The sequence below is a fragment of the Stegostoma tigrinum genome, chromosome 4 (genome assembly GCF_030684315.1).
Source record: "Stegostoma tigrinum isolate sSteTig4 chromosome 4, sSteTig4.hap1, whole genome shotgun sequence".
Taxonomy (NCBI): Eukaryota; Metazoa; Chordata; class Chondrichthyes; order Orectolobiformes; family Stegostomatidae; genus Stegostoma; species Stegostoma tigrinum.
The window spans coordinates 3,756,850-3,781,633 of NC_081357.1; the positions used below are offsets into that span (position 1 = coordinate 3,756,850).

Below are 24,784 nucleotides of genomic sequence, written 5' to 3' on the forward strand. Positions count from 1 at the left end.
CATTATATCTCACTGCTCGCACTGCATTTTTCATTTCAAAAATACACTTTATTCATAAATTATCTCTGGGTAAATATAGAAGTAGAAAACATTTTTCTACAGACTTTGATGAAGGTGCAGTGGAATTTTTAACATTCGTCATTAGCGCTTCAATGCAGAAGCAACAAAAAAATCATTTTCAAAACATTAATGGAATTAATTGCACTCCCATTGCGTTCCCAAGGTTGTCTCAGAACATAATAGACCCTCGTTATCCTGCAAAGCGACACTGTAAACACAATTCTGCAGCCTTGCCAATCTTAGTGCAAAATCCAGGTTGTATTAAATATGAAGGAGAATTAATTAATTAGTTGAGAAGGTGGGTGCATGTAATAGTCTTTAGGTGCTTTCCTTGTACACATTTGACCTCAAAACTGCAATTGGTCACGAGTTAAGGTTAGGGACATCAAATGCAACTCCCTCCTGACAGTACGCCATAGTGCTGCCGCCTCTGGTGGTCTGTTACATCATGGTACCAAGGTTACAGTTATTTTTGCAGAATCATATAGACAATGTGAGACTGCTGCTCGATTGATCTTTGGGATTGGTCTGTAGTTTCATGTTTTCTTGAATACCGGAGTTATATTCTAATGTATTCCAACCTTTCCATAATCTATGAAATTATGGAAAATTAGATCCAATGTAGCTATGATCTCTGCAGCCACTTAAGAGTCATAGACATGTACAGCACAGGCTCTTCGGTCCAACTCGGTCATGTCGACCAGATATCCCAAATACATCTAGTCCCATTTGAAGGCACTTGGCCTGTACCCGTCTAAGCCCTTCCTATTCATATATCCATCCGAGATAATGGGAACTGCAGATGCTGGAGAATTCCAAGATAATAAAATGTGAGGCTGGATGAACACAGCAGGCCAAGCAGCATCTCAGGAGCACAAAAGCTGACGTTTCGGGCCTAGACCCTTCATCAGAGAGGGGGATGGGGAGAGGGAACTGGAATAAATAGGGAGAGAGGGGGAGGCGGACCGAAGATGGAGAGTAAAGAAAATAGGTGGAGAGAGTGTAGGTGGGGAGGTAGGGAGGGGATAGGTCAGTCCAGGGAAGACGGACAGGTCAAGGAGGTGGGATGAGGCTAGTAGGTAGCTGGGGGTGCGGCTTGGGGTGGGAGGAAGGGATGGGTGAGAGGAAGAACCGGTTAGGGAGGCAGAGACAGGTTGGACTGGTTTTGGGATGCAGTGGGTGGGGGGGAAGAGCTGGGCTGGTTGTGTGGTGCAGTGGGGGGAGGGGACGAACTGGGCTGGTTTAGGGATGCAGTAGGGGAAGGGGAGATTTTGAAACTGGTGAAGTCCACATTGATACCATATGGCTGCAGGGTTCCCAGGCGGAATATGAGTTGCTGTTCCTGCAACCTTCGGGTGGCATCATTGTGGCAGTGCAGGAGGCCCATGATGGACATGTCATCTAGAGAATGGGAGGGGGAGTGGAAATGGTTTGCGACTGGGAGGTGCAGTTGTTTGTTGCGAACTGAGCGGAGGTGTTCTGCAAAGCGGTCCCCAAGCCCCCGCTTGGTTTCCCCAATGTAGAGGAGGCCGCACCGGGTACAGTGGATGCAGTATACCACATTGGCAGATGTGCAGGTGAACCTCTGCTTGATGTGGAATGTCATCTTGGGGCCTGGGATGGGGGTGAGGGAGGAGGTGTGGGGACAAGTGTAGCATTTCCTGCGGTTGCAGGGGAAGGTGCCGGGTGTGGTGGGGTTGGAGGGCAGTGTGGAGCGAACAAGGGAGTCACGGAGAGAGTGGTCTCTCCGGAAAGCTGACAGGGGTGGGGATGGAAAAATGTCTTGGGTGGTGGGGTCGGATTGTAAATGGCGGAAGTGTCGGAGGATAATGCGTTGTATCCGGAGGTTGGTAGGGTGGTGTGTGAGAACGAGGGGGATCCTCTTGGGGCGGTTGTGGCGGGGGCGGGGTGTGAGGGATGTGTTGCGGGAAATACGGGAGACGCGGTCAAGGGCGTTCTCGATCACTGTGGGGGGAAAGTTGCGGTCCTTAAAGAACTTGGACATCTGGGATGTGCGGGAGTGGAATGTCTTATCGTGGGAGCAGATGCGGCGGAGGCGGAGGAATTGGGAATAGGGGATGGAATTTTTGCAGGAGGGTGGGTGGGAGGAGGTGTATTCCAGGTAGCTGTGGGAGTCGGTGGGCTTGAAATGGACATCAGTTACAAGCTGGTTGCCTGAGATGGAGACTGAGAGGTCCAGGAAGGTGAGGGATGTGCTGGAGATGGCCCAGGTGAACTGAAGGTTGGGGTGGAAGGTGTTGGTGAAGAGGATGAACTGTTCGAACTCCTCTGGGGAGCAAGAGGCGGCGCCGATACAGTCATCAATGTACCGGAGGAAGAGGTGGGGTTTGGGGCCTGTGTAGGTGCGGAAGAGGGACTGTTCCACGTAACCTACAAAGAGGCAGGCATAGCTGGGGCCCATGCGGGTGCCCATGGCCACCCCCTTAGTCTGTAGGAAGTGGGAGGAGTCAAAAGAGAAGTCGTTGAGTGTGAGGACGAGTTCAGCTAGGCGGATGAGAGTGTCGGTGGAGGGGGACTGGTCGGGCCTGCGGGACAGGAAGAAGCGGAGGGCCTTGAGGCCATCTCAATGCGGAATGCAGGTGTACAGGGACTGGACGTCCATGGTGGATATGAGGTGTTGGGGGCCAGGGAATTGGAAGTCCTGGAGGAGGTGGAGGGCGTGGGTGGTGTCACGGACGTAGGTGGGGAGTTCCTGGACCAAAGGGGAGAAAATGGAGTCCAGATAGGTGGAGATGAGTTCGGTGGGGCAGGAGCAGGCTGAGACGATGGGTCGACCAGGGCAGGCAGGTTTGTGGATTTTGGGAAGAAGATAGAAACGGGCCGTGCGGGGTTGGGGAACAATGAGGTTGGAGGCTGTGGGTGGGAGGTCCCCTGTGGTGATGAGGTCGTGAATGGTGTTGGAGACGATGGTTTGGTGCTCGGGTGTGGGGTCATGATCGAGGAGGCGGTAGGAGGTGGTGTCGGAGAGTTGGCGTCTGGCCTCGGCGATGTAGAGGTCAGTGCGCCATACTACCACTGCGCCACTCTTGTCTGCGGGTTTGATGGTGAGGTTGGGGTTGGAGCGGAGGGAGCGGAGGGCTGCCCGTTCTGCGGGGGAGAGGTTGGAGTGGGTGAGAGGGGTGGAGAGGTTGAGGCGGTTAATGTCTCGACAGCAGTTGGAGATGAAGAGGTCGAGGGAGGGTAGGAGGCCTGGGGGTGGTGTCCAGGAGGAGGACTTGTGTTGGAAGCGGGTGAAGGGGTCAGTGGAAGGAGGGTTGGGTTCCCGGTTAAAGAAGTAGGCATGGAGGCGAAGACGGCGGAAAAACTGCTCTATGTCCAACCGTGACTGGTATTCGTTGATGTGTGGTTGTAGGGGGACAAAGGTGAGCCCCTTGCTAAGGACTGACCGTTCGTCCTCAGTCAGTGGGAGGTCTGGGGGGATGGTGAAGATGCGGCAGGGCTCAGTGTGGCTGTCTCCTCTGGGGTTGCTGGCTGTGGAGGTTGTGGGCGGAGCGATGAGGTCGTCGGCCGTGGGCGGGGTTCCGTCGGCCGTGGGCGGGGTTTCGCCGGCGTCGGCCGTGGGCGGGGTTCCGTCGGCGTCGACCGTGGGCGGGGTTCCGTCGGCGTCGACCGTGGGCGGGGTTCCGTTGGCGTCGACCGTGGGCGGGGTTCCATCGGCGGTTGGAGGATCGGGGTGGGCGGCAGCAGCTGCGGTGAGGGTGGTGTGTGGGGTGTTGTACCTGGACGTGGAGGTGGTGACTGCAGCAGCGGTTCCGGAAGTTCTGTGGCCGGCGGAGGCGGATGTGACGTCATCGGTGGGGTCTCCGGCCGTGTCCTCATGGTCAATGGCGGCGGGTGCATGGTGGGGGAGGGGCAGGGACAGAGTCGGGATTTGGGGGGCGCAGGAATCCTCTTGTGGGTGGCAGGGGCCCATGAGTTGGTTGTACTTACGATTTTTGGTGTCCAGTAAAGCTGAGTGGAACTGGGTGTTCAGTCTGTGGATCCTGCGGAGGATGAAAAACAGCAGAGGTCCTTTGCAGGTCTGGGAGAGGGAGGCTCTGAGCTGGGGCAGGCTGGATTGCAGTGCCTGGAGGTACCGGCGCATGGCTGCAAGTGTCTGTTTCAGGACTCGCAGGGAGAAACGCTTCTGAAGGGTCTGAATATTCTGGGTGTAGAGGTGGTCACGGTTGGGGCCAAATTGGGAAGGCTGAAATGTGGACTGTAGTCCCTTGGGGATGATCTGGTTCCATAGGCAGGTGCTGAGAAAGGTGATGTGGCTGTGGTACCTGGTTTGCTTCAGGACATGGTCGAGCAGTTTCAAGGCCGAAGAGATTACAAGAGAGTTGCAATGGGAGAGAGATTCCCTGAGGTTGGTCCGGAGGGAGGAGGGTAACATCCATCCAGATGCCTTTTAAATGTTGTAATTACCTGCCTCCACCACTTCCTCTGGCAGCTTATTCCATAAACGCACCACCTACTGTGTGAAAAAGTTGCCACTTAGCTTCCTCTTGAATCTTTCCCCTCTCAGCTTAAACATATGCCCACTAGTTTTGGACTCCCCCACTCCGGGGAAAAGACCTTGTCTAATCACCCTACCAATGACCCTCATGATTTTATAAGCCACTATAAGGTCACCCCTAACGCTCACCTCCAATGTTCCAGGGAAAATAGTCCCAGCCTATTCAGCCTCTCCCTATAGCTCAAAACAACCCGCAACCCTAGCAAGGTCCTTGTAAATCTTTTCTGAACCCTTTCAAGTTTCACAGCATCCTTCTTATAGAAATTATATCAATCTTCTAACAATTCATCTACAAAATCATGACAGGTATAGACAGGTGGATAGCAAGAAGCTTCTTCCCCAGGGTGGGGGACTTAGTTACTAGGGGTCACGATTTCAAGGTGAGAGGGATAAAGTTTAAAGGAGATATGCATGGAAAGTTCTTTATGCAGAAGGCGGTGGGTGCCAGGAACGTGTTGCCAGCGGAGTTGGTAGAGGCGGGCACAATTGCGTCATTTAAGATGTATCCAGACAGATACATGAATGGGCAGGGAGCAGAGGGATACAGATCCTTGGAAAGTAGGCAACAGGTTTGTATAATGGATCTGGATCAGCGCAAGCTTGGAGGATCAAAGGGCCTGTTCCTGTGCTGTAATTTTCTTTGTTCTTTGTTGTTCTTAGCAGGGAGTCCAGAATTGAACACAGTATTGCAAAACTGGTCTATCCAACACCCTGTACAGCCGCAAATGACCTCCCAACTCATACATTCATTGAGATAGTAGGAACTGCCGATGCTGGAGAATCTGAGGTAACACGGTGTGAAGCTGGATGAACACAGCAGGTCAAGAAGCATCAGGGGAGAAGGAAGGCTTGACGTTTCGGGTCGGGACCCTTCTTCGGAAATAGGGGAGGGGAAGGGGATTCCAAAATAAATAGGGAGACGGGGGAGGCGGATAGAAGATGGATAAAGGAGAAGATAGGGTGAGAGGAGACAGACAGGTCAAACAGGCGGGGTTAGAGCCAGTGAAGGTGAATGTAGGTGCGGAGTTAGGGAGGACCGACAGGTCGGGGCGCGTGGGATGAGGTTAATGGGTAGGAGATGGGAGTGGGGCTTGAGATGGGAGAAATGGTTAGGGAGGTGGGGACAAGCTGGGCTGGTTTTGGCATGTGATCAGGGGAGGGGAGATTTTGAAGCTTGTGAAGCCCACATTGATACCCTTGGGCTGCAGGGTTCCCAAGCAAAATATGAGATGCTTTTCCTGCATCTTTCGGATGGTGTCTTTGTGGCAATGCAGGAGGCCCAGGATGGACATGTTGTCCGAGAAGTGGGGTGGGGAATTGAAATGGTTCGCAACTGCGAGGTGTAGTTGTTTGTTGCGAACTGAACGTAGGGGTTCTGCAAAGCGGTCCCCAAGCCTCCGTTTGGTTTCTCCAATGTAGAGGAGGCCACAATGGGAACAGCGGATACAGCATATCACATTAACAGATGCGCTGGTGACTATAGATTAGATTAGATTCCCTACAGTGTGGAAACAGGCCCTTCGGCCCAACAAGTCCACACTGTCCCTTGAAGCATCCCACCCAGACCCATCCCCCTATAACCCACACACCCCTGAACACTATGGGCAATTCAGCACGGCCAATCCACCTAGCCTGCATATCTTTGGACTGTGGGAGGAAACCAGAGCACCCGGAGGAAACCCACGCAGACACGCGGAGAATGTGCAAACTCCACACAGACAGTCGCCCGAGGCTGAAATCGAACCCGGGTCCCTGGCACTGTGAGGCTGCAGTGCTGACCACTGAACCACCGTCCCACCCCAAATCTGTTTGATGTGAAAATTCTTCCTTGCTTCAACTTGCTTCGGTTGCAGGGAAAAGTGACGGGGATGGTAGGGCTGAAGGGGAGTGTGGAGCAGACAAGGGAGTCACGGAGAGAGTGGTCCCTCTGGAAAGCAGATAAGGGTGGGGAGGGAAAAATGCCTTTGGTAGTGGGGTCAGGTTGCAGATGGCGGAAATGTCGGAGGATGATGCATTGGATTTGGAGGTTGGTGGGGTGGTACGTGGGGATGAGGGGGATTCTGTTTTGGTTATTATTGTGGATGAGGGTGTGAAGGATAAGTTGCGGGAAACGCGGGAGACACAGTCAAGGGCATTTTCGATCACTGTGGAGGGGAAGTTGCGGTTTTTGAAAAAAAGAGGCCATCTGTGATATTCAGGTGTGGAAAGCCTCATCTCGGGACCTGATGCGGCGGAGACGAAGGAATTGGGAATTGGGGATGGCCTTTTTATAGGAAGGTGAGTGAGAGGAGGAATATTCTAGCTAGTTGTGGGAGTCAGTCGACTTAAAATGGATTTCGGTGTCCAGATAGATGCCAGAGATGGAGACAGAGAGGTCCAGGAATGAGAGAGAGGTGTCAGAGGTGGTCCAGGTAAACTTAAGGCATTGGGGTGGAAGGTGTTAGTGAAGTGGACGAACTGTTCAAGCTCCTCGTGGGAACACGAGGCAGCGACGAAACAGTCATCAATGTAACGGAGGAAGAGATGGGGGATAGGGCTAGTGTAGCTTTGGAAGAGGGATTGTTCCACGTACCCTGCTAAGAGGCAGGCATAGCTTGGGCCTATGCGGGTACCCATGGCCACCCGCTTTGTCTGTAGGAAGTGGGAGGAATTCCCTCAGCAATTTCTCCTTTAATTCATCCCACTTCCTACAGACAAAGGGGGTGGCCATGGGTACCCGCATGGGCCCAAGATATGCCTGCCTCTTTTAGGGTACGTGGAACAATTCCTCTTCCCAAGCTACACTGGTCCTAACCCCCATCTCTTCCTCCGTCATATTGATGACCATTTCGGCGCTGCCTCATGTTCCCACGAGAATCTCAAACAGTTCATCCACTTCACTAACACATTCAACCCCAACCTTTCAGACGAAGTTAGGCATTTCATTTGATAAAAGGCTTAACAGTTTATTTCAGAAGAATTGAGTTCAGCTTAGACAAGGCCTTTCAAAGGTATAGTCAATGCTGCTTAAAAAAGAAATTAGGAGGTTAAACGAGTGTCATGAATGTGGCAAACAGCATTAAGGAAAACCCTAACGCATTTTATTGGCACATTAGGAGAAAGAGGGCTGCCAGGGAAAGACTGGCGCCTATAAGAGACTTGCAGATTACAAGGTCTAGTTTAGCCTGCTATCTGGTGGGTTTCAGAGCATACTATTCTAATAAATTCTCATGAAAATATTCTGTGAAATATTCTGGGCTGTCTTGCTAGTTTGTTTGTTCCAGTCCAGATATACATTTTAAAAATTCCAAATTTATCACCATCCCCTTATAACAAGCTTTCATTGTTTATTTCTTTATGCTCCAACCTGCCCTGTGGTTACTGCTAGGAGGTCTGTGCACCACTGCTATATATGACACCATACTGCTATCATTTCTTATTTCCATATCTTGGTTCCTAAACTTAGGTGATCCCTCACTGTTGTGCTAATACCGTCATTGATGAACAGACCAACCCTCCATCTTTTCTTAGTTTCCTGTCATTCCTAGGTGTTCTGTACCCTTCAAAGTTCAGCTCCCAATTCATGTCATCCTGCAGCCATGTTTCTTAATGGCTACCAGATCATACTTATTCATTTCTATTTGTACTTTCAGTTCAGCTAATTTGTTTTGTCAGTATTAGACAACAATTCACTTTATACATTAACGATGTGGGCAAAGGAACTGAGGGCATTGTCATTAAGTTTACAGAGGACACAAAGATAGGTGGAGGGACGAAGAGTGTTGAGGAAGCAGGGAGGCTGCAGAAGGACATGCTAAGCGAGTGGGTGAAGACGTGGCAGATGGAATACAACATGGGAAAGTGAGAGGTTATACATTTTGGTGGGAAGACTAGAGGCATAGACTATTTTGTAAATGGGAAAAGGCTTCAGAAATCTGAAGCACAAAAAAACCTGGAAGTGCCAATTCACGATTCTCTTAGGAATATCCAGGTTCACCTGGTGGATAGGAAGGCAAATGTAATGTTGGTATTCATTTCATGAGGGCTAGAAAACAACAGCGGAGATATACTGCTGAGGCCGTACAAGGATCTGGTCAGACCACACTGTGAGCAGTTTTGGGCCCATATCTAAGGGAAGATATTTGGCGTTGGAGAAGGTCCAGACGAGGTTTACAAGAATAATTAGGGGATGAAGGATTTGTCATATGAGGAGTGGGTGAGAACTCTGGGTCTGTATTCAATGGAGTTTAGAAGGATGAGCAGGGTGGAGTGAATCTGATTGAAGACACTGAGTGGTCATGATACAGTAGATGTGGGGAAGATGTTGACACTAGTAAGAGACAGCATGACCCAAGTACTCAGCCTCAGAGTGAAGGAATGAGACTTCAGAACGTAATACAAAAGCAAAATACTATTGATTCTGAAAACATGAAATAACAATAGATGAGCCCAGAAACACTCAAAAGATCTGGTAGCATTTATGAATAGAGAAACACAGATAACATTTTATGCCAAGAAAAGGTTATTGAGCTGAAAAAATTAAATATATTTCTTTCAAAACAGTTGATGCAGGACCTGCTAAGTCTTACACCATTTTCCATGCTCCATTCTGGAATGAAGGTAGGAAATACGACTATTTGCTAAGGGCGGAAGTTTGTACAACTTTTATACAAAATGCTATTGTTACTGGATGAACTTTTAATTTAAAGTGAAAAACAGTTTTCTGGTAATCAAAGCTATCAAGGGATATGGGGCAAAAGCAGCCACATGTAGTTAGGTCTCAGATCAGCTATGCTCTCAATGAATAGTGAAACAGCTGCACGTGCCTATGGAGAGCCTTTTTTAAAACAAAGAACAATACAGCACAGGAACAGGAACTTCAGCCCTCCAAGCCTGCATCAACACATTTTGCCCTTCCATACTAGAACTGTTTTCACTTACAGGATCTATATCCCTCTATTCCCTTCCTATTCATGTCCAGGTATTTCTTGAATGCTGCTATTGTGTCTGCTTCGACCACCTCTTCTGGCAACGCGCTCAAGGCACTCACCACTCTTTGTGTGAAAAACTTGCCTCACACATCTCTTTTAATCTCTTCCCCCCTCACACCTTGAACCTGGGTCCCCTGGTAATTGAACGCTCCACCCTGGGAAAAAAATTCATTCTTTCCACTCTAACCGTGCAATTCACAATCTTATAAACTTCCATCAGGTCACTCCTCAACCTCCTGCGTTCCAGTGAAAACAAACCCAGTCTTTCCAACCTTTCTTCATAGCTAAAAGCCCCCATACCAGGCAACATCCTGGTAAACATTTTCAGAGCCGTCTTCAAAGCATTCACATTCTTCTGATAATGTGGTGGCAAGAACTGTACGCAATATTCCAAGAGTAAACTAACTAAAGTTCCATAATCCTAAAACAACTTTTATATCTTTATAGTCAACACCCCTTCCAATGAAGGCGAGGATGCCGTAGGCCACCTTTTTACCACCGTATCAACGTGTGCAATCAACTTCAGTGATTTGTAGGCCTGCACACCTAGATTCCTCTGCATATCAATAGTCCTGGGGTTTCTGCCACTCACTGTATAATTTCTACCTGTAATTGACCTTCCAAAATGCATTGCCTCACATTTGTCCGGACTAAACTCCATCTGCCATTTTTCTGCCCATGCCTCCATCTGATCTATATCCTGGTATCCTCTCACATTCCTCCTCACTATCGCAACTCCCCCAATCTTTGTATTGTCTGCAAACTTACAATTTACAACTTTTTAGGGCTGGGGAAGATAATGAGAAATAAACAATCCACTGTTTCCACTCCTGAATGTATTTGCTTCTGTTGGAAGACGAAAATGAGTCATGCAAACCCTGAATGGGATCAGTTCAGAAAGAAAAAAGTCCACTAATTTCTCTATTCTCATACAAAACTACTGAAGCGAAGCAACTTAAAAAAATGCAGCTGCAGAATAGGCTAGGGTCCCTCCTTCAAATCTCATCGCTAATCACTCCAGTAACTGTCTCCCTCCTCCACTGCTTCAATATTTCAGATCTAAAATAATTCTGTATTTAATAACAGCATAAATTTTGGAAGATTGAGGATGGTACCAAACACATCAAAGACTTGCTTGGGAATATGAGAAAGCAAAGTCATGGAGGAGGAAGGGCATAACCAACTCACCTAACCATTTATGCACCATATGTGGCAGAGTCAACAGATCGTCTGTTTGACCTATTAGCCACCTCACACCATCAAACTTGAATTGCAACAAATCATCCTCAATTCCAAAGGACCTTCTAAGAAGAAAAGCATTTGGAAACTACAATCATTTGAAAATCAAAATTTTGATGTACCTGAATCCTGAGAATTTAGAACTTCCAGGGCATGCATCATAGCACTTGCAAACACATTGGCATCTTCTTTACTACCAAAGTTCAGACCGTACACCTGCCTGGCATCTCGCCACTGATGAAAGGTCTGTGTGGCCTGGTTATACTTCAGTCCCTTCGGAATGGCACAGTTTATCACCACCTGCAAATAAAAGTGTCAGAAGTATAAAAATGACTTAAAACAAGCATCAGAGTTATTCTCATTGAATGCCAAGTCAAATTTAGAAGTCAGTTATGCTACCCTTATTGGTGAGCAAGAGAAATTTTTTCTAAGCTATCCCCAATCTGAAGTATTAAATAGGTAAACAAGAAGAAAAGAGTTTTTGCAAATAAGTTTATGTGTAAGGTTCACTGAATGATCAGAACAGTGACCTTAATTATTCCCATACAGACTGTAAAACAGCCAATTCTCAGAAGAAATACACACAAGCTGACTAATTGTAATCTCTACATCATTTTCTAAAAAATACTTGCAAGAAACTTGGGCATCACTGGCTAGACTGGCAATCAGTACTCATCCTAAACAGCCCCTGAACTGGCAACAAGGTACCTGCTTGAAGAGGTGCAGTTCTCTGTTGGGGGCGGTAAGGGACTTTGACAGTGCTGTTAGAAAGGCAGTCCAGGATTTTGGTCAACGACAGAAAGGGAACAACAATAGAGCTCCAAATCAGAGTAGCACGCAGCTTAGAGGTTCAGTAATGTCTTTTAGGGAATGTACCTGCCGTGGTTACCTGGCCTACATGTAACACAGCAATATAATTGACTCTTAATGGCCCTCCTGGAATGGCCTATCATATCACTTTATTGTAATAGTCATTAGAAAGTCCCCAAAAGAACCCAAACAGACCACCTGATCAACCTATGAATCAGAAACTACAATAGCCCTGTCAACTCTGCCAAGTCCTCCTTGCTAATATCTGGGGGCTAGTGCCAAATTCAGAAGGGCTTGTCTCACAGACCAGTCAAGCAACAGCCTGACATAGTCATATTCATGGAATCATACCTGAAAGACAATATCCCAGACAACACCATCACCCTGTGTATGGCATGTCCCACTGGCAGTACACACCCAGTAGAGGTGACGGTACAGTGGTCGAAAGCCAGGAGGGAATTAGAAAGAAGAAACTGGAACAGGAGTAGGCTTTTGTATCAGCATTCAATAGTTACGGCTGATCGTGCTACTCAATATTCTGTTCCCACTTTCACTCCCTAACCCTTGATCCCTTTAACCCTGAGAACAATATCTATGTCCTTCTTGAAAACATTCAATGTTTTGGCTTCCAGTGCTTTCTGTGGCAGAGAATTCCACAAACGCACCTCTCTCTGGGTGGAAGCCATCATCTCTGTCATAAATGGCCTACCAGGTATCCTTAGATTGAACTTCCTGGTTTTAAATTCCCTAGTCATGAGGAACATACTTCCCACATTTACTCTGTCTAGTGCTTACAGAATTTTAGAGGTTTTTAGGAGATCCCACTCATTTTTTTAAACTACAAGGAATACATCTTAACTGATACAGTCTCTTCATATGGCAGTCCTGTCATTCCAGGTGTAGTCTCACCACGGCCCTACACAATTGCAGAAAGACGTCCCTACTCCTGTACTCAATATTCGCACTGTAAAAGCTAACCATTTGTCTTCATCACCATCTGCTGCACCTGCATGCTTACTTATGGAGTACAAGGGCACCCAGGTTTTGTTTCACCACCTCCTTTCCAAAGCTATCACATTAAACTTAAGCACGCATGTGCAATATTTAATGGAGAGAGCTCAGAAAACAACCTTACGGGAACAGCTCTTATGCAATGCCAAGGTTTCTTCTCAATCCTGTCAACTGTTGTGTGTGAAGGGGAAGATGGAGTCAGGAATAGACACAAGCGATATTGGTCAGTTTATGCTACAAATTGGTATATTCACTGCATAAATTTCATCCAGGGACAATGACTATAGGAGAAAGTGTCAAAGAATTCCTACAGGCACAAAGAAGTGTGTGTTATCGAGTCAGAGTCATACGGCATAAAAACAGCTCGTCATCCCAACAAACACCAAACTAATCCCATTTACCTGGACTTGATCCACAGCCTATGTCATGGCATTTTATGTGCTCTCCCAGATGCTTATTAAAAGCTGCAAGGTTACGTTGCAAACCGGGAAAGAGTATACCAGTCAATGTGATTTAGAGACTCATCCTCTGGTGTCCTTATGTTATGGTTAAGGTAAACCAGAGATAACTATATAATAAGGAACTGTAAATTTTCTTTTATTCATTCATGGGATAAAGGCATCACTGGCTAGGCCAGTATTTATTGCCCAGCACTCACTGTCTAGAGGGAAGCTATGAGTCAACCACATTGCTGTGGGTATGGAGTCATTTATAGGCCAGACCAGATAAGGACAGCCAGTTTCCTTCCCTAAAAGACATTAGTGAACCGGATGAGTTTTCCTTGATAATCAACAACAGATCATTAGGATTCTTAACTCCAGATTTTTATGGAACTTAAATTTCATTATCTGCCATGGTGGGATTCGAATTCAGAATCCCCAGAATGTTACTTGGGGTCTGTGGATTAACAATCTAGCATTAATACCACTAGGCCGTCATATGCCAAACACCTTCTTCACCACCCTGTCTACCTGTGATGCCACTTTCAAGAAACTGCAGTCCTGCACTCCTAGGATTCTGTGTCTGACCACATTCCCTGGGGTCCTAGGTCCTGCTCTGGTTTGTCTTACTAAAATGCAACATCTCCCATTTATCTGAATTAAACTCCATATGCCATTCCTCAGCCCCTTAGCCCAGTTCATTAAGATGCCATTATGCTCTTAAATAACTTTTTGCACCATTCACTATATCACCAACTTTGGTGTCATCAGCAAGCTTAATAACCATGCCTCCTATATTTTCACCCAAATCATTTATATAAATGATGAACAACAGTGGTCCAAACAACAATCCCTGAGGCACAACTCTGGTCACCACTCACCTTGAATTTTATTGTGAACAATTTTTGGCCTAGCAGCATTTTATCTTGGAAAAGAGGCTGGATGCACTTAGATTGATTTCTTTAAAGCAGAGAAGACTGAGAGTCGGGAACAGAGTGACTAAAAGCAGTTGTAACCCCCCGCCCCACCCCACCGTAGAAAGAAAGAGAGTTTTCTTGAGACGGGTGATCTATGCAATTTCATTCTTTTATAAATTTTGTAGTGGCTCCAGGCAACTGCACGGTTTGTTTGACCATTTCATGAGGCATTAAGGGCCTGTACTGTGCTATACTGTTCTATGTTCTATTTCAGAGACAAACCACTTGCTGAGAGTCTAGAATCGTGTGTGCAGAACTAGATGGGTGTTTTTTTGAATAATCATGCTCACAGGTATTGAGAGCTTATTTTCAATTCCCGATTTAATTCCATTTTAATTCCACTTCTAACAACGGGATTTGAACCTCTGTTCTCACAGTGTTACGGTCTGGGCTTCTGGATTATTAAATCCAATGTGCAATGGCATTATCACTATGTCATCATCTTTGTCCATTCCCACCACCACCAATTATTCAATTTGATTTATTATTGTCACGACTATCGATATACAGTGAAAAGTATTGTTTCGCATACTATCCAGACAAATTATACCTTAGATAAGTACAATGAGCGTAATAGAACAGAATGCAGAATATAGCATTACATCTACTGAGGTCAGAGAAAGATCAATTTAAATATGATAAATATTTATCTCATAAATCTGATAACAGCAAGGAAGAAGCTGTTCTTGAACATGCTGGTACATGTTTCAAACTTTTGTATCTTCTGCCTGATTTAAGTGGGTGGAATTTAACTGGGATGGGAGGGGTCTTTGATTATGTTGGCTGCTTTCCTGAGGCAGCAGGAATTATAGATGGAGTCGATAGAAGGAAGAAATTATTCTTCCATTGTGCAAGATTATCAGTGTCCATCTGAATTTTGTAAAGCCTACTTCAAAAAGAGACATTATGTTTCACAACAATTTGAAGAATTAATATTCTTAACATAAATCACGAACAGCAATCATTCCTCCACTTACCCTCATGAAACACCACTTCCCAATTTCTGTCACTCTGGAAAAATCACCCTTTATTCCGAGACTTTGCTTTCATCTCCACCCTTCATAGGATACAAAGTGTGATGTACAGTAATTAAAATGCGCAGCATTTACAAAATGTACTGCAGGAATTCATGGAAGATTTCTCTCCTCGCTCATAATATGCCTACCCCATGGCCCTGTTTTATTGTGTTATGATTTTTAAAAACTCCTGCTGGTACTTTCTCAATAATGGAGTTCAGTTTCTACAATGATAGATGTTAGTCTAAATGGCATACAGTTTTCTGTTTTAAGTTTCCCTCCTTTCTTGAATAGATATATTTTAATTACAGTTTTTAACCTAATGGGACGTTGCAAAATATCTGGAATGTTGGAGAAATGCAACTAACGTGCCCACTATATCTATTGTCACTTTTTTTTAACAACTTTTAAATGAAGGAACGTCAGTCCAGGAAACTTGTCAACCTTTACTCTGAACAGTGTCACTGGCTTTCTCTATTTATTCATGGGATATGGATGACACCGGCTAAATTCATGAGTCTCAGTGTCCAAGGGAACAACTTTCACTTTCTTCATCTTTATACAGTTCTAGAACTTGTGGCTGTTTTACATTTCTTACTGGTTTAATCTCTCAAATTTGAATTTTCCCCATTTTTTTTTAAGTCACCCTTGGCTAGTTTCTAAAATTTCCCAATCTCCTCGTCTACCACTTTTCATGACTTCTCTACTTATCCATGCACAATGCACCCTTTCCATAGAGTCTTCCTTTCTCTATAGTTTAGAACTTTGTTGAGAGTAATGAAGTATCTCCTTAAATATCTGTCACTTTTATCTTTTAAGCAGTTTACTTAGCCTACTTCAGCAGATTCGTCTTCATATCCCTAATTACTTTTGTTACAATTTAAGACAATTTACTTACACATCCAAATTTCTCATCCTCAGACTGAAAGTGGAATGCTATCATATAATCTCTCTCCCCTAGAGATTCTTTGCTGCAAGATCATTAGTTAATCTTGTCTCATTACATTATTAGGAACAAAAAGATCAGGTCTCTGCTTGATTTCACAAAAAATTATTCAAAGAACCTTTCCAAATATACCCAATAAGCCTATCCTCAAGATTACTTTTGTCAATTTGATTTATCCAATTAATAACATAATTGAAACTGCCAAATTGTCACAATTTTGCGATCTTAAAGCTTCCTTCCAGTCTCATTATTTTTTGATTGATTCTGTCTTAGAATGTAGTTACTGCAAAGAGGTCTATAAACTATTCCCATCAACGACTCCCTCACATTTTGACAAGATTTCTGAATTACAATATAAAGAAATAGTAGCAGTAGAACATTTGGCCTGTCAATCTAGCCCACCATTCAACAAGATCATGGACAATCTGCCCAAGCTTCAAAGCCTCACTCATGCTAGCTCAATACAGCCACAGAGATCAGAAGCTTGTTCAAAGGACAAAATCACATAGAATGTTTACAACACAGAAGGAGGCCATTGACCCATCACATAAAAGTTGGTTCCCTGAAAAAAAAGCTCTGCTAATTCCCTGCACTTAGTCCACGAAATCTCTAAATTTTCACTCTCTGGTGATTATCAAATTACCTTTTGAAAATAGGTAGACTAACAACTCTGAGGAAGGCTGGCTAGACCCGAAATGTTAACTCTGATTTCTCACCACAGATGCTGTCAGAGCTGCTGAGCTTTTCCAGCAATTTCTGTTTTTGTATTTGGGACTAACAAAGGGGTTGAGCGCAAACAGCTGAAAGCATGGCCTGCAATTGTGGAGCAATTAAAATGTGGGTCATTCAAGACAGGAGAATTGCAGCAATGCATCTCTCCGAGGATTTAAGGCTAGAGGGAATAATAAGAATAAAGGAAGGAATCATGAAGGGATTTAAGAGAATTCCAAAATTGCGCATTGTTCAACATAGGTCAGTGAGCAAAGAAGTCATGACAAGTGGGTCTTGGTGCAACTTTAAGACATGGACAGTAGTGCTGTCTGAGACATTGGGAGGCCAGCCAGCAACATACTGAAATCATTATGTTTAGCGATTTAAAAAAAAGTACTTGAGGGCTTCTGCAGCAGTTGAGCTATATACCAGGCAGTGCCAGGTATTGCCACAAAATTGGAAGTAAGCAACCTTAGTAACCATATGGTCAGAAGCAATCTCAGAATCAAAAATTATGCCAAGGTGGTGAAGCAATTCACTCAACTCAAAGTTGACAAGGAAAGGATGATGTTATTGCCTTGAAAGAGGAATGTCTGCTCATTCATCCCTTACTGGATGTCAGAAGAGCAGTCAGACAATTGAAACAGTCAAGACGATTGGAAAGGTGGTAAGGAAGAATAAAAGCTGGTTGTCAGTCTACATGTGAAAATTTAAGTTGTGTTTTTGGATGATGTTACCAAGGGACAACCTGTAGATAAAATCCTGGCCACAGTGGTAATGACAGGAGAGAGAAAAGCCAATGTAGGTAGTAATACAGGAAGAGGACAAGCACATATTGACTGATGGCCTTTCCTTGTCTTCATGTATAATGCAACATTTCTTTTAAAAATCTTTAGCAGCACTGAAACAGATACCAAAAGATCACGTTCTTCAGGTTCTGATCAGTTCGTAGGTAAGCCACTAGATGGAAGTACACACTGCAACAAAGATGAAAATACACCTGTAAATCACTTTATGAACATCTCAGCTGATCAATACTGTAACATTATAGGAGTTAGCTTTTCAGCTGAGGGTACAACAATGCAAGAAATTAACACACATAAATAGGACTAACGCTGGAAAAGCAAAACGAGTGTCATTTGTCACAACAGCATTTGCAAAATATCATGCACAGCTGGCAAACTAGAGTTCAGCAACCCAGAGCACCTTGCTTGCATTCAGGTACAAAGGTTTAGCTTCCATCTAATTATTCATTTTGTTGTTAGGTTGACTGTTTGGAGTGGGAATTTCAGGATGGTTCAGGTGGCAAGTCACAATGACAATAATCACCAGATCCTAAAGTACGGACCCGAAAGGAAGTTTATGAGTTGAAATCTTGGGCTCAAACACTGATGCAGCAATGACCACTGTTTGGGAATCATGGGTGTGTACATTGGCATCGGTGTACTCAAGATAGATAAACAACCAGTTGTATCAGTGATAATGGGAACTGCAGATGCTGGAGAATCCAAGATAACAAAGTGTGGAGCTGGATGAACACAGCAGGCCAAGCAGCATCTCAGGAGCACAAAAGCTGACATTCCGGGCCTAGACCCTTCATCAGAGAGGGGTCTAGGCCCGAAACGTCAGCTTTTGTGCTCCTAAGATGCTGCTTGGCCTGCTGTGTTCATCCAGCTCCACGCTTTGTTATCTATGCAACCAGTTGTGTTGTTTTGGCCAAAGAAGTAAGTTATAGTGATACTGCTAACGTTTGGAACAAATCAAAGTACACCAATGACAAACTATACAATACCAATAGGTGCTAATGCAACCTATGGTTGACAACACAATCCTTTTGATAACAGTACTGTAAGTTTCCAAGAGAGAGGAATCCTTGAATATTGCTATCCTCATGATGGCAAGAGTGAAAAATACATGGTATCATTGGCAACTATCTTCCACCAGGCTGATGATGCATTGTGACCTCCACCATTAGAAAGATCAGATCTGAGCCAAACCGATTAATTCCAAATGGCATGGCAAAAGGGTAAAATGCTTGGGACAGAGGAAAACAAATGTATCCTATCAGAATTTCACGTCCAGTGATGAAATCTGTATTTTAAAGCACCTGTACTTCTAGTCAAGATTTTCAGTACAGCTGCATTGCTGATATCTACCAATTATGGAAAATTGTCTAAATGTCCACACAAAGGACAAATCTAACCCAGTTAAGTCCCACTGCATCAACCAATCTCAACTCATTAACAAAACAATGGCAGGACTCCATTAACAGTCCTATCAAATGGCAACTAATACAAATGCTCCATTTAATTTCCAATAGAATCACTCAACTCCAGAACTCTGTAACTGCCTTGGTCCAAACACAAACAAAAGAGCTGAAAACACAGGTGACACCAAAGTCTCAAAGCATTTCATTGCAAGGGAATCCTCCAATAGTTGTAAGGATATTCAGCATTAAGGAATTAGCTTGCACAGCAAATCATCAGACAACAGAGGACCACAACATCCCCCCCTCAGTGGTCAAAAATTTTCAAAAACTGCAACTTTCCTCCACAGAGGTCGAAAACACCCTCGACAGCATCTCTCGCGTTTCCCGCAACTCATCTCTCACACCTTCTCCCCGCAATAACAACAAAAACAATCCCCCTTGCTCTCACGTACCACCCCATGAACCTCCAGATCCAACGTATCATCCTCTAACACTTCCACCACCTGCAATCTGATCCCAATACCAAAGGCATTTTTCCCTCCCCACCCTTATCCACATTCCAGAAGAACCACTCTCCATGACTGCCTTGTCCGCTCCACTCTCCACACTCCCCACCAGACCCGGCACTTTTCCCTGCAACCACAGGAAATACTACAACTGCCCCACACCTCCCCCCTCACCCCCATCCCAGGCTCCAAGAAACATCAAACAAACATTCACCTGTGCATCTGCTAATGTGGTATACTGTACTCGCTGTTCCGGATGTGACCTCCTCTACCTCAGGGAAACCAAGCGGAGGCTTGGAGACTGCTTTGTGGAACACCTACACTCAATCTGTGACAAACAACTGCACCTCCCTGTCACAAACCACTTCAACTCCCCCTCCGCTCCTTGAATGACAAGTCCATCTTGGGCCTCCTCCAGTGCTACAACAATGTCACCATAAGTTTGCAGGCGCAGCTCATATTTCGCTTGGGAACATGACAAACCCAATGGTATCAATGTGGACTTCACAAGCTTAAAAATCTCCCGACCTCCGACCACATCCCAAAAACCAGCCCAGCTTGTCCCCGCCTCCCTAACCTATCCATCCTTTCTCCCACCTATCCACTCTTCCCACTTCAAATCCCACCCCACCTCCTACCTACCAGCCTCATCCCCTCCTCCTTGACCTGTCCGTCTTCCTAGTCTGGAGTGACCAACCCCCACCCTAACTCCCCACCTACACTCACCTTTATTGGCTCCATCCCTGCCTCCTTGACCTGTCCATCTCCTCTCCACCTATCTGCTCCTTTATCAAACTTCCATCCGCCTGCCCCCATCTCCCCCATTTATTTCAGAATCCCCTTCCCCTCCCCCATTTCTGAAGAAAGATCCAGACCCGAAACGTCAGCTTTCCTGCTCCTCTGATGCTGCTTGGCCTGCTGTGTTCATCCAGCTCTACACCTTGTTATCTCAATCATAAGACAAGTTGTGGGTATTCATCCCTCAAGCAAGAATTCAAGACTCAATTATTTTAAACTCTTCATTCAATTACCTCCCCACCATCAATGATGATTATACTGTTTAGCTTGATTTCCAATTCCTCAGATAATGAATCAGTTCATACTGGTGCAGTAGGACCTGATCAACTTTCGGCAGAAAGTAGCAAGAAATAAAACTGGTGACTCATCAGTGAGGCGAAGCTATAGCATACATTCTGCTTTTCAAAGTTAATGGCATTACCACTAATGAGTTTCCAACGATCAATAATCTGCAGCTCACTGACAGGCTATATAAATTTCATAGCAATTCAGAGCCTGGGTATTCTGCAATGAGTCCTTCACTTCCTAATTCCTCAAGAGACTTTTTCGATATTTTGAATAGGCAAGTAAGGTCCTGCAGGCAGACTTTAAACTGAAAGTACGAAGATGGTCGGGGAAAAGTGCAAAAAGGCTAATGGGTCGGATGATCAGCCATGATCATAATAAATGCTGGTGCAGGCTCAAAGGGCCAACATCCTACTTCTGTTCTCTATGTTTCTGCGTTTCAGTCACATAATGGTTAGGTCACAGGACCAGAAATCCACAGGTCCAGGATATTTTCTTTATTCAGTCCTGGCACTAATGTCAAGGTCAGTTGCCCTTGGCAATCACAGAATCTCTACAGTGAGAAAAGAGGCCATTCACCCCATCAAGCCTTCTGAACAGTATCCCACCCAGCCCTGCCACCCTATCCCCATAAACCCTCATTTTATCACAGCAAATCCACCTAACCTGCACATCTTTGGATTGAGGGAGGAAACCAGAGCACCCGGTGCAAACTTCACACAGATGGATTCTCGAATGTTGGTCCCTGGTACTGTGAGACAGCAGTGCTAACCACTGGGCCACCATGCCACCCATGAGAAGGTGGTGGTGAGTTGCCTTCTTCTGGCTGCTGCAGCCCATGTTCTGTGTGTAGACACAATGTTGTTAGGGAGGGAAATCCAGGACTTTTACCCAGTGACAGCGAAGGAATAGTGATATATTTCCTTTTGCGGAAATGGAAAAGACCTGGGGAAAACTGATGTACAGACAGATCTGGGTGTTCAGGTCCACTGTACACTGAAGGTGGCAATGAGGGTGGATAGAGTGGTCAAGGAGGCATACGGCATGCATTCATTCATCGGACGGTGTATTGAGTACAAGAGTTGGCGGGTCATGCTACAGTTGTACAGGACTTTAGTTCAAACACATTTGGAATACCGCGTACAGTTCTGGTCGCCACATTACCAAAAGGATGTGGATGCTTTGGGGAGGGTGCAGAGGAGATTCACCAGGATGTTGCCTGGTATGGATGGAGCTAGCTATGAAGAGAGGTTGAGTAGGTTAGGATTATTTACATTAGAAAGACGGAGGTTCAGAGGAGACCTGATTGAAGTCTACAAAATCATGGCAGGTATAGGCAAGTTGGATAGCAAGAAGCTTTTTCCCCAGAGTATGGGACTCAATTACTAGGGGTCACGATTACAAGGTGAGACGGCAAAAGTTTAAGGGAGATATGCGTGAAGAGTTCTTTACGCAGAGGCTGGTGGGTGCCTGAAACACGTTGCCAGCGGAGGTGGTAGAAGGTGGGCACGATTGCATCATTTAAGATGGATCTAGACAGATACATATCCATCATCTACAAGTTACAAGTCAGGAGTGTTGGAAAGCTTACCACTTGACTGGATGGATGACTGCTGCAACAACACTGTAGAAGCTTGACACCATCCAGAATGAAGCAGCCAACTTAATAGGCACCACATCCACAAACATCCACTTCCTCCACCAATGATGCTGCTTACAAAATGCACTGCAGAACTGCACCAAAAATCCTGAGGCAGCACCATCTAAACCCATGAGCACTTCCATCTAGATGGACAAGGGCAAAATATACACTGGAACACCACCACCTGCAATTTCCACTTCAAGCTAGTCACCATCTTAACTAGGAAGTACATCTCTTGCATTGAGCTTCACTGGAACACTGCAGCAAGCAAGAGACAGAGATGTTGGCCAGGGTGCAGGGTTGTGTGTTGAAGTGGCAGGCAACAAATAGTTCAGGGTCTTTTTTGCGGGTAGAACATAGATGTTCTGCGAAGCAGTCGCCAAGTCTACACTTCGTTTCGCCAGTGTACAGGAGACCACATTGTGAGTAGTGAATACAGTAGACTAGATTCTGGGAAGTGCAGGTGAAGTGTTGTTTCACCTGGAAGTATGTTTGAGGAGGGCTTGCTGCAGTGTCCCAATGCAAGCTGGAGGAACAACACATCATTTTCTGTTTGGGGACCCTACAGCCCTCCGGACTCAATACTGAGTTCAATAATTTTAGGGCCTAAACTCTCCCATGTCCCAGCCCCCCACCCCACACACTAGGCCTTGTTACCACACAGCCTGCCATTACACACCCCCTGTTGTTAGTCACTAACAGTCCCCATTAATAACTACTAACCCTCCCAGCCTGATTATTAGCAACTCCTTTGTCTGTCCAAACGTCATTCTCTCTCTTTGGGCTCTATCTACTGTTTACTCCGTACCCCACCCACCTCCCCATTTTCTGCATGTAAATTGATGTTTTCCCAGCCATAGACAATGGGAACTGCAGATGCTGAAGAATCCAAGATAACAAAGTGTTCTGGAAGAACCCTCTCCCCATCCCCCTCTCTGATGAAGGGTCTCGGCCCGAAACGTCAGCTTTTGTGCTCCTGAGATGCTGCTTGGCCTGCTGTGTTCATCCAGCTCCACACTTTGTTATCTTGTTTTCCCAGCCATCATCAGTTCTGAGAAAGGTCACCAGACCCAAAACGTCAACTCTGTTTTCTCCTTCACAGATGCTGCCAGTCCTGCTGAGCTTTTCCAGCAACTTTGTTTTTGTAACTGTGCAAGTCAGTGGGTTTGTAGTGGATATTGGTGGCCAATCTATCCTAAAATGTCGAGTGAAGGAAGGGAGGGGTCAGAGATGGACCAGGAGAAGGTGATAGCAGGGTGGAAGTTGGAAGCTGGAAGCAAAATTCACGTTTTCCCATTCTGGGTGACTGAGGGAAGCATCATTGAAGTACCAGAGAAAGAGTCATGGGTGGGACTTGAGCAGGACTGGAACAAGGAACTTCCCAAGAACCTTACAAAGAAACAGGCACAATTGTGGCCCATGCTACACTTTTGTTCTGAAGAAAGAATGAGGATTTAAAAGTGTGAGGTGATTCATTTTGGAAGGACAAAACTTGAAAGCAGAATACAGGGTTAACAGAATGATTCTTGGCAGTGTGGAGGAGCAGAGGGATCTTGGGGTTCATGTTCACTGTTCTCTGAAAACTGCCACCCAGCTGGATAGAGTTGTTAAGAAGGTGTATGGTGTGTTAGCTTTCATTAATAGAGGAATTAAGTTCCAAGAGCCGTGAAGTTATGCTCCAGCTACACAAAAGCCTGGTTCGGCCACATCTGGAGTATTGTGTCCAGTTCTGGTTGTCTCATTACAGGAAAGATGCGGAAGCATTGGAAAAAGTGCTGAGGAGATTTACCAGGACGTTGCCTGGAATGGAGTAAAGGTCTTACAGGAAAGTTTGCGAGACCAAGGGCTTTTCTCTTTAGAACGACGAAGGATAAGAGGCTCGATAGAGGTGTACAAAATGATCAGAGGTATAGATAGATTGGGAGCCAGAGACTTTTTCATAGGGTGGAGGTAGCTATTACAAGGTGACATAGTTTTAAAGCGAGTGGATATAGGGGGGACATCAGAGGTAGGTTCTTTACTCAGAGGATGGTAGGGGCATGGAATGCCTTGCCGGAGAGGTTAGTAGAGTCAACCTCATTTGGGGCACATAGCGGCTATTACATAGGCATATGGATGATAGTGTAAGGTAGGGATGATGGTTAGACAGACCTTAGGTTTAGGGTAAAAGTTTGGCATAACATCACGGGCCGAAGGGCCTGTACTGTGCTGTACTGTTCTATGTTCCTTAGGAGAAGTTGTTCAAAGTGAGGACATGCTCAGCCAGGTGAAGGAGGGTGGTGGTGGTGAACAGGGGCAGTTCAAGCTTGTTTTCTAGAAAGAAGCAAAGAGCCCTAAGACCATCCTGATCAGGGATAGACGTGCAAAGGAATTGCATATCCACGGTAAACTGGAAGTGTGTTGTGCCTACAAACTTGAAATTCTGAAACTGACGTAAAGCATCAGAAAAACTGCAGATGTAAGTGAGAAGGAACTGGACAACGGGGAAAAGAAACAAGTCACGGTAGGGAGAGGTGAGTTCTATGGGGCAGGAACAAGTGGAATGTAGGCTCACCATTATCCACTCCTTTGCCTGCTCAGTTACAGTTCTCCCTCTCCGAGCTTTATCTACACCAATCATTTATTCCTTTCTACCCCCATTCATA

At 45.6% G+C, this 24,784-nt stretch overlaps 1 protein-coding gene across 2 annotated transcripts in view; it reads right to left on the minus strand.

The window, feature by feature from the left end:
- Positions 1-24,784, minus strand: part of enah (ENAH actin regulator) — a 350,400-nt gene that overhangs the window by 157,616 nt on the left and 168,000 nt on the right. For both annotated transcript variants that reach the window (XM_059645099.1, XM_059645100.1), the window contains exon 3: positions 10,911-11,088. In XM_059645099.1, the coding sequence (XP_059501082.1) occupies positions 10,911-11,088 (178 nt within the window). The remainder of the gene's footprint in view (positions 1-10,910; positions 11,089-24,784) is intronic.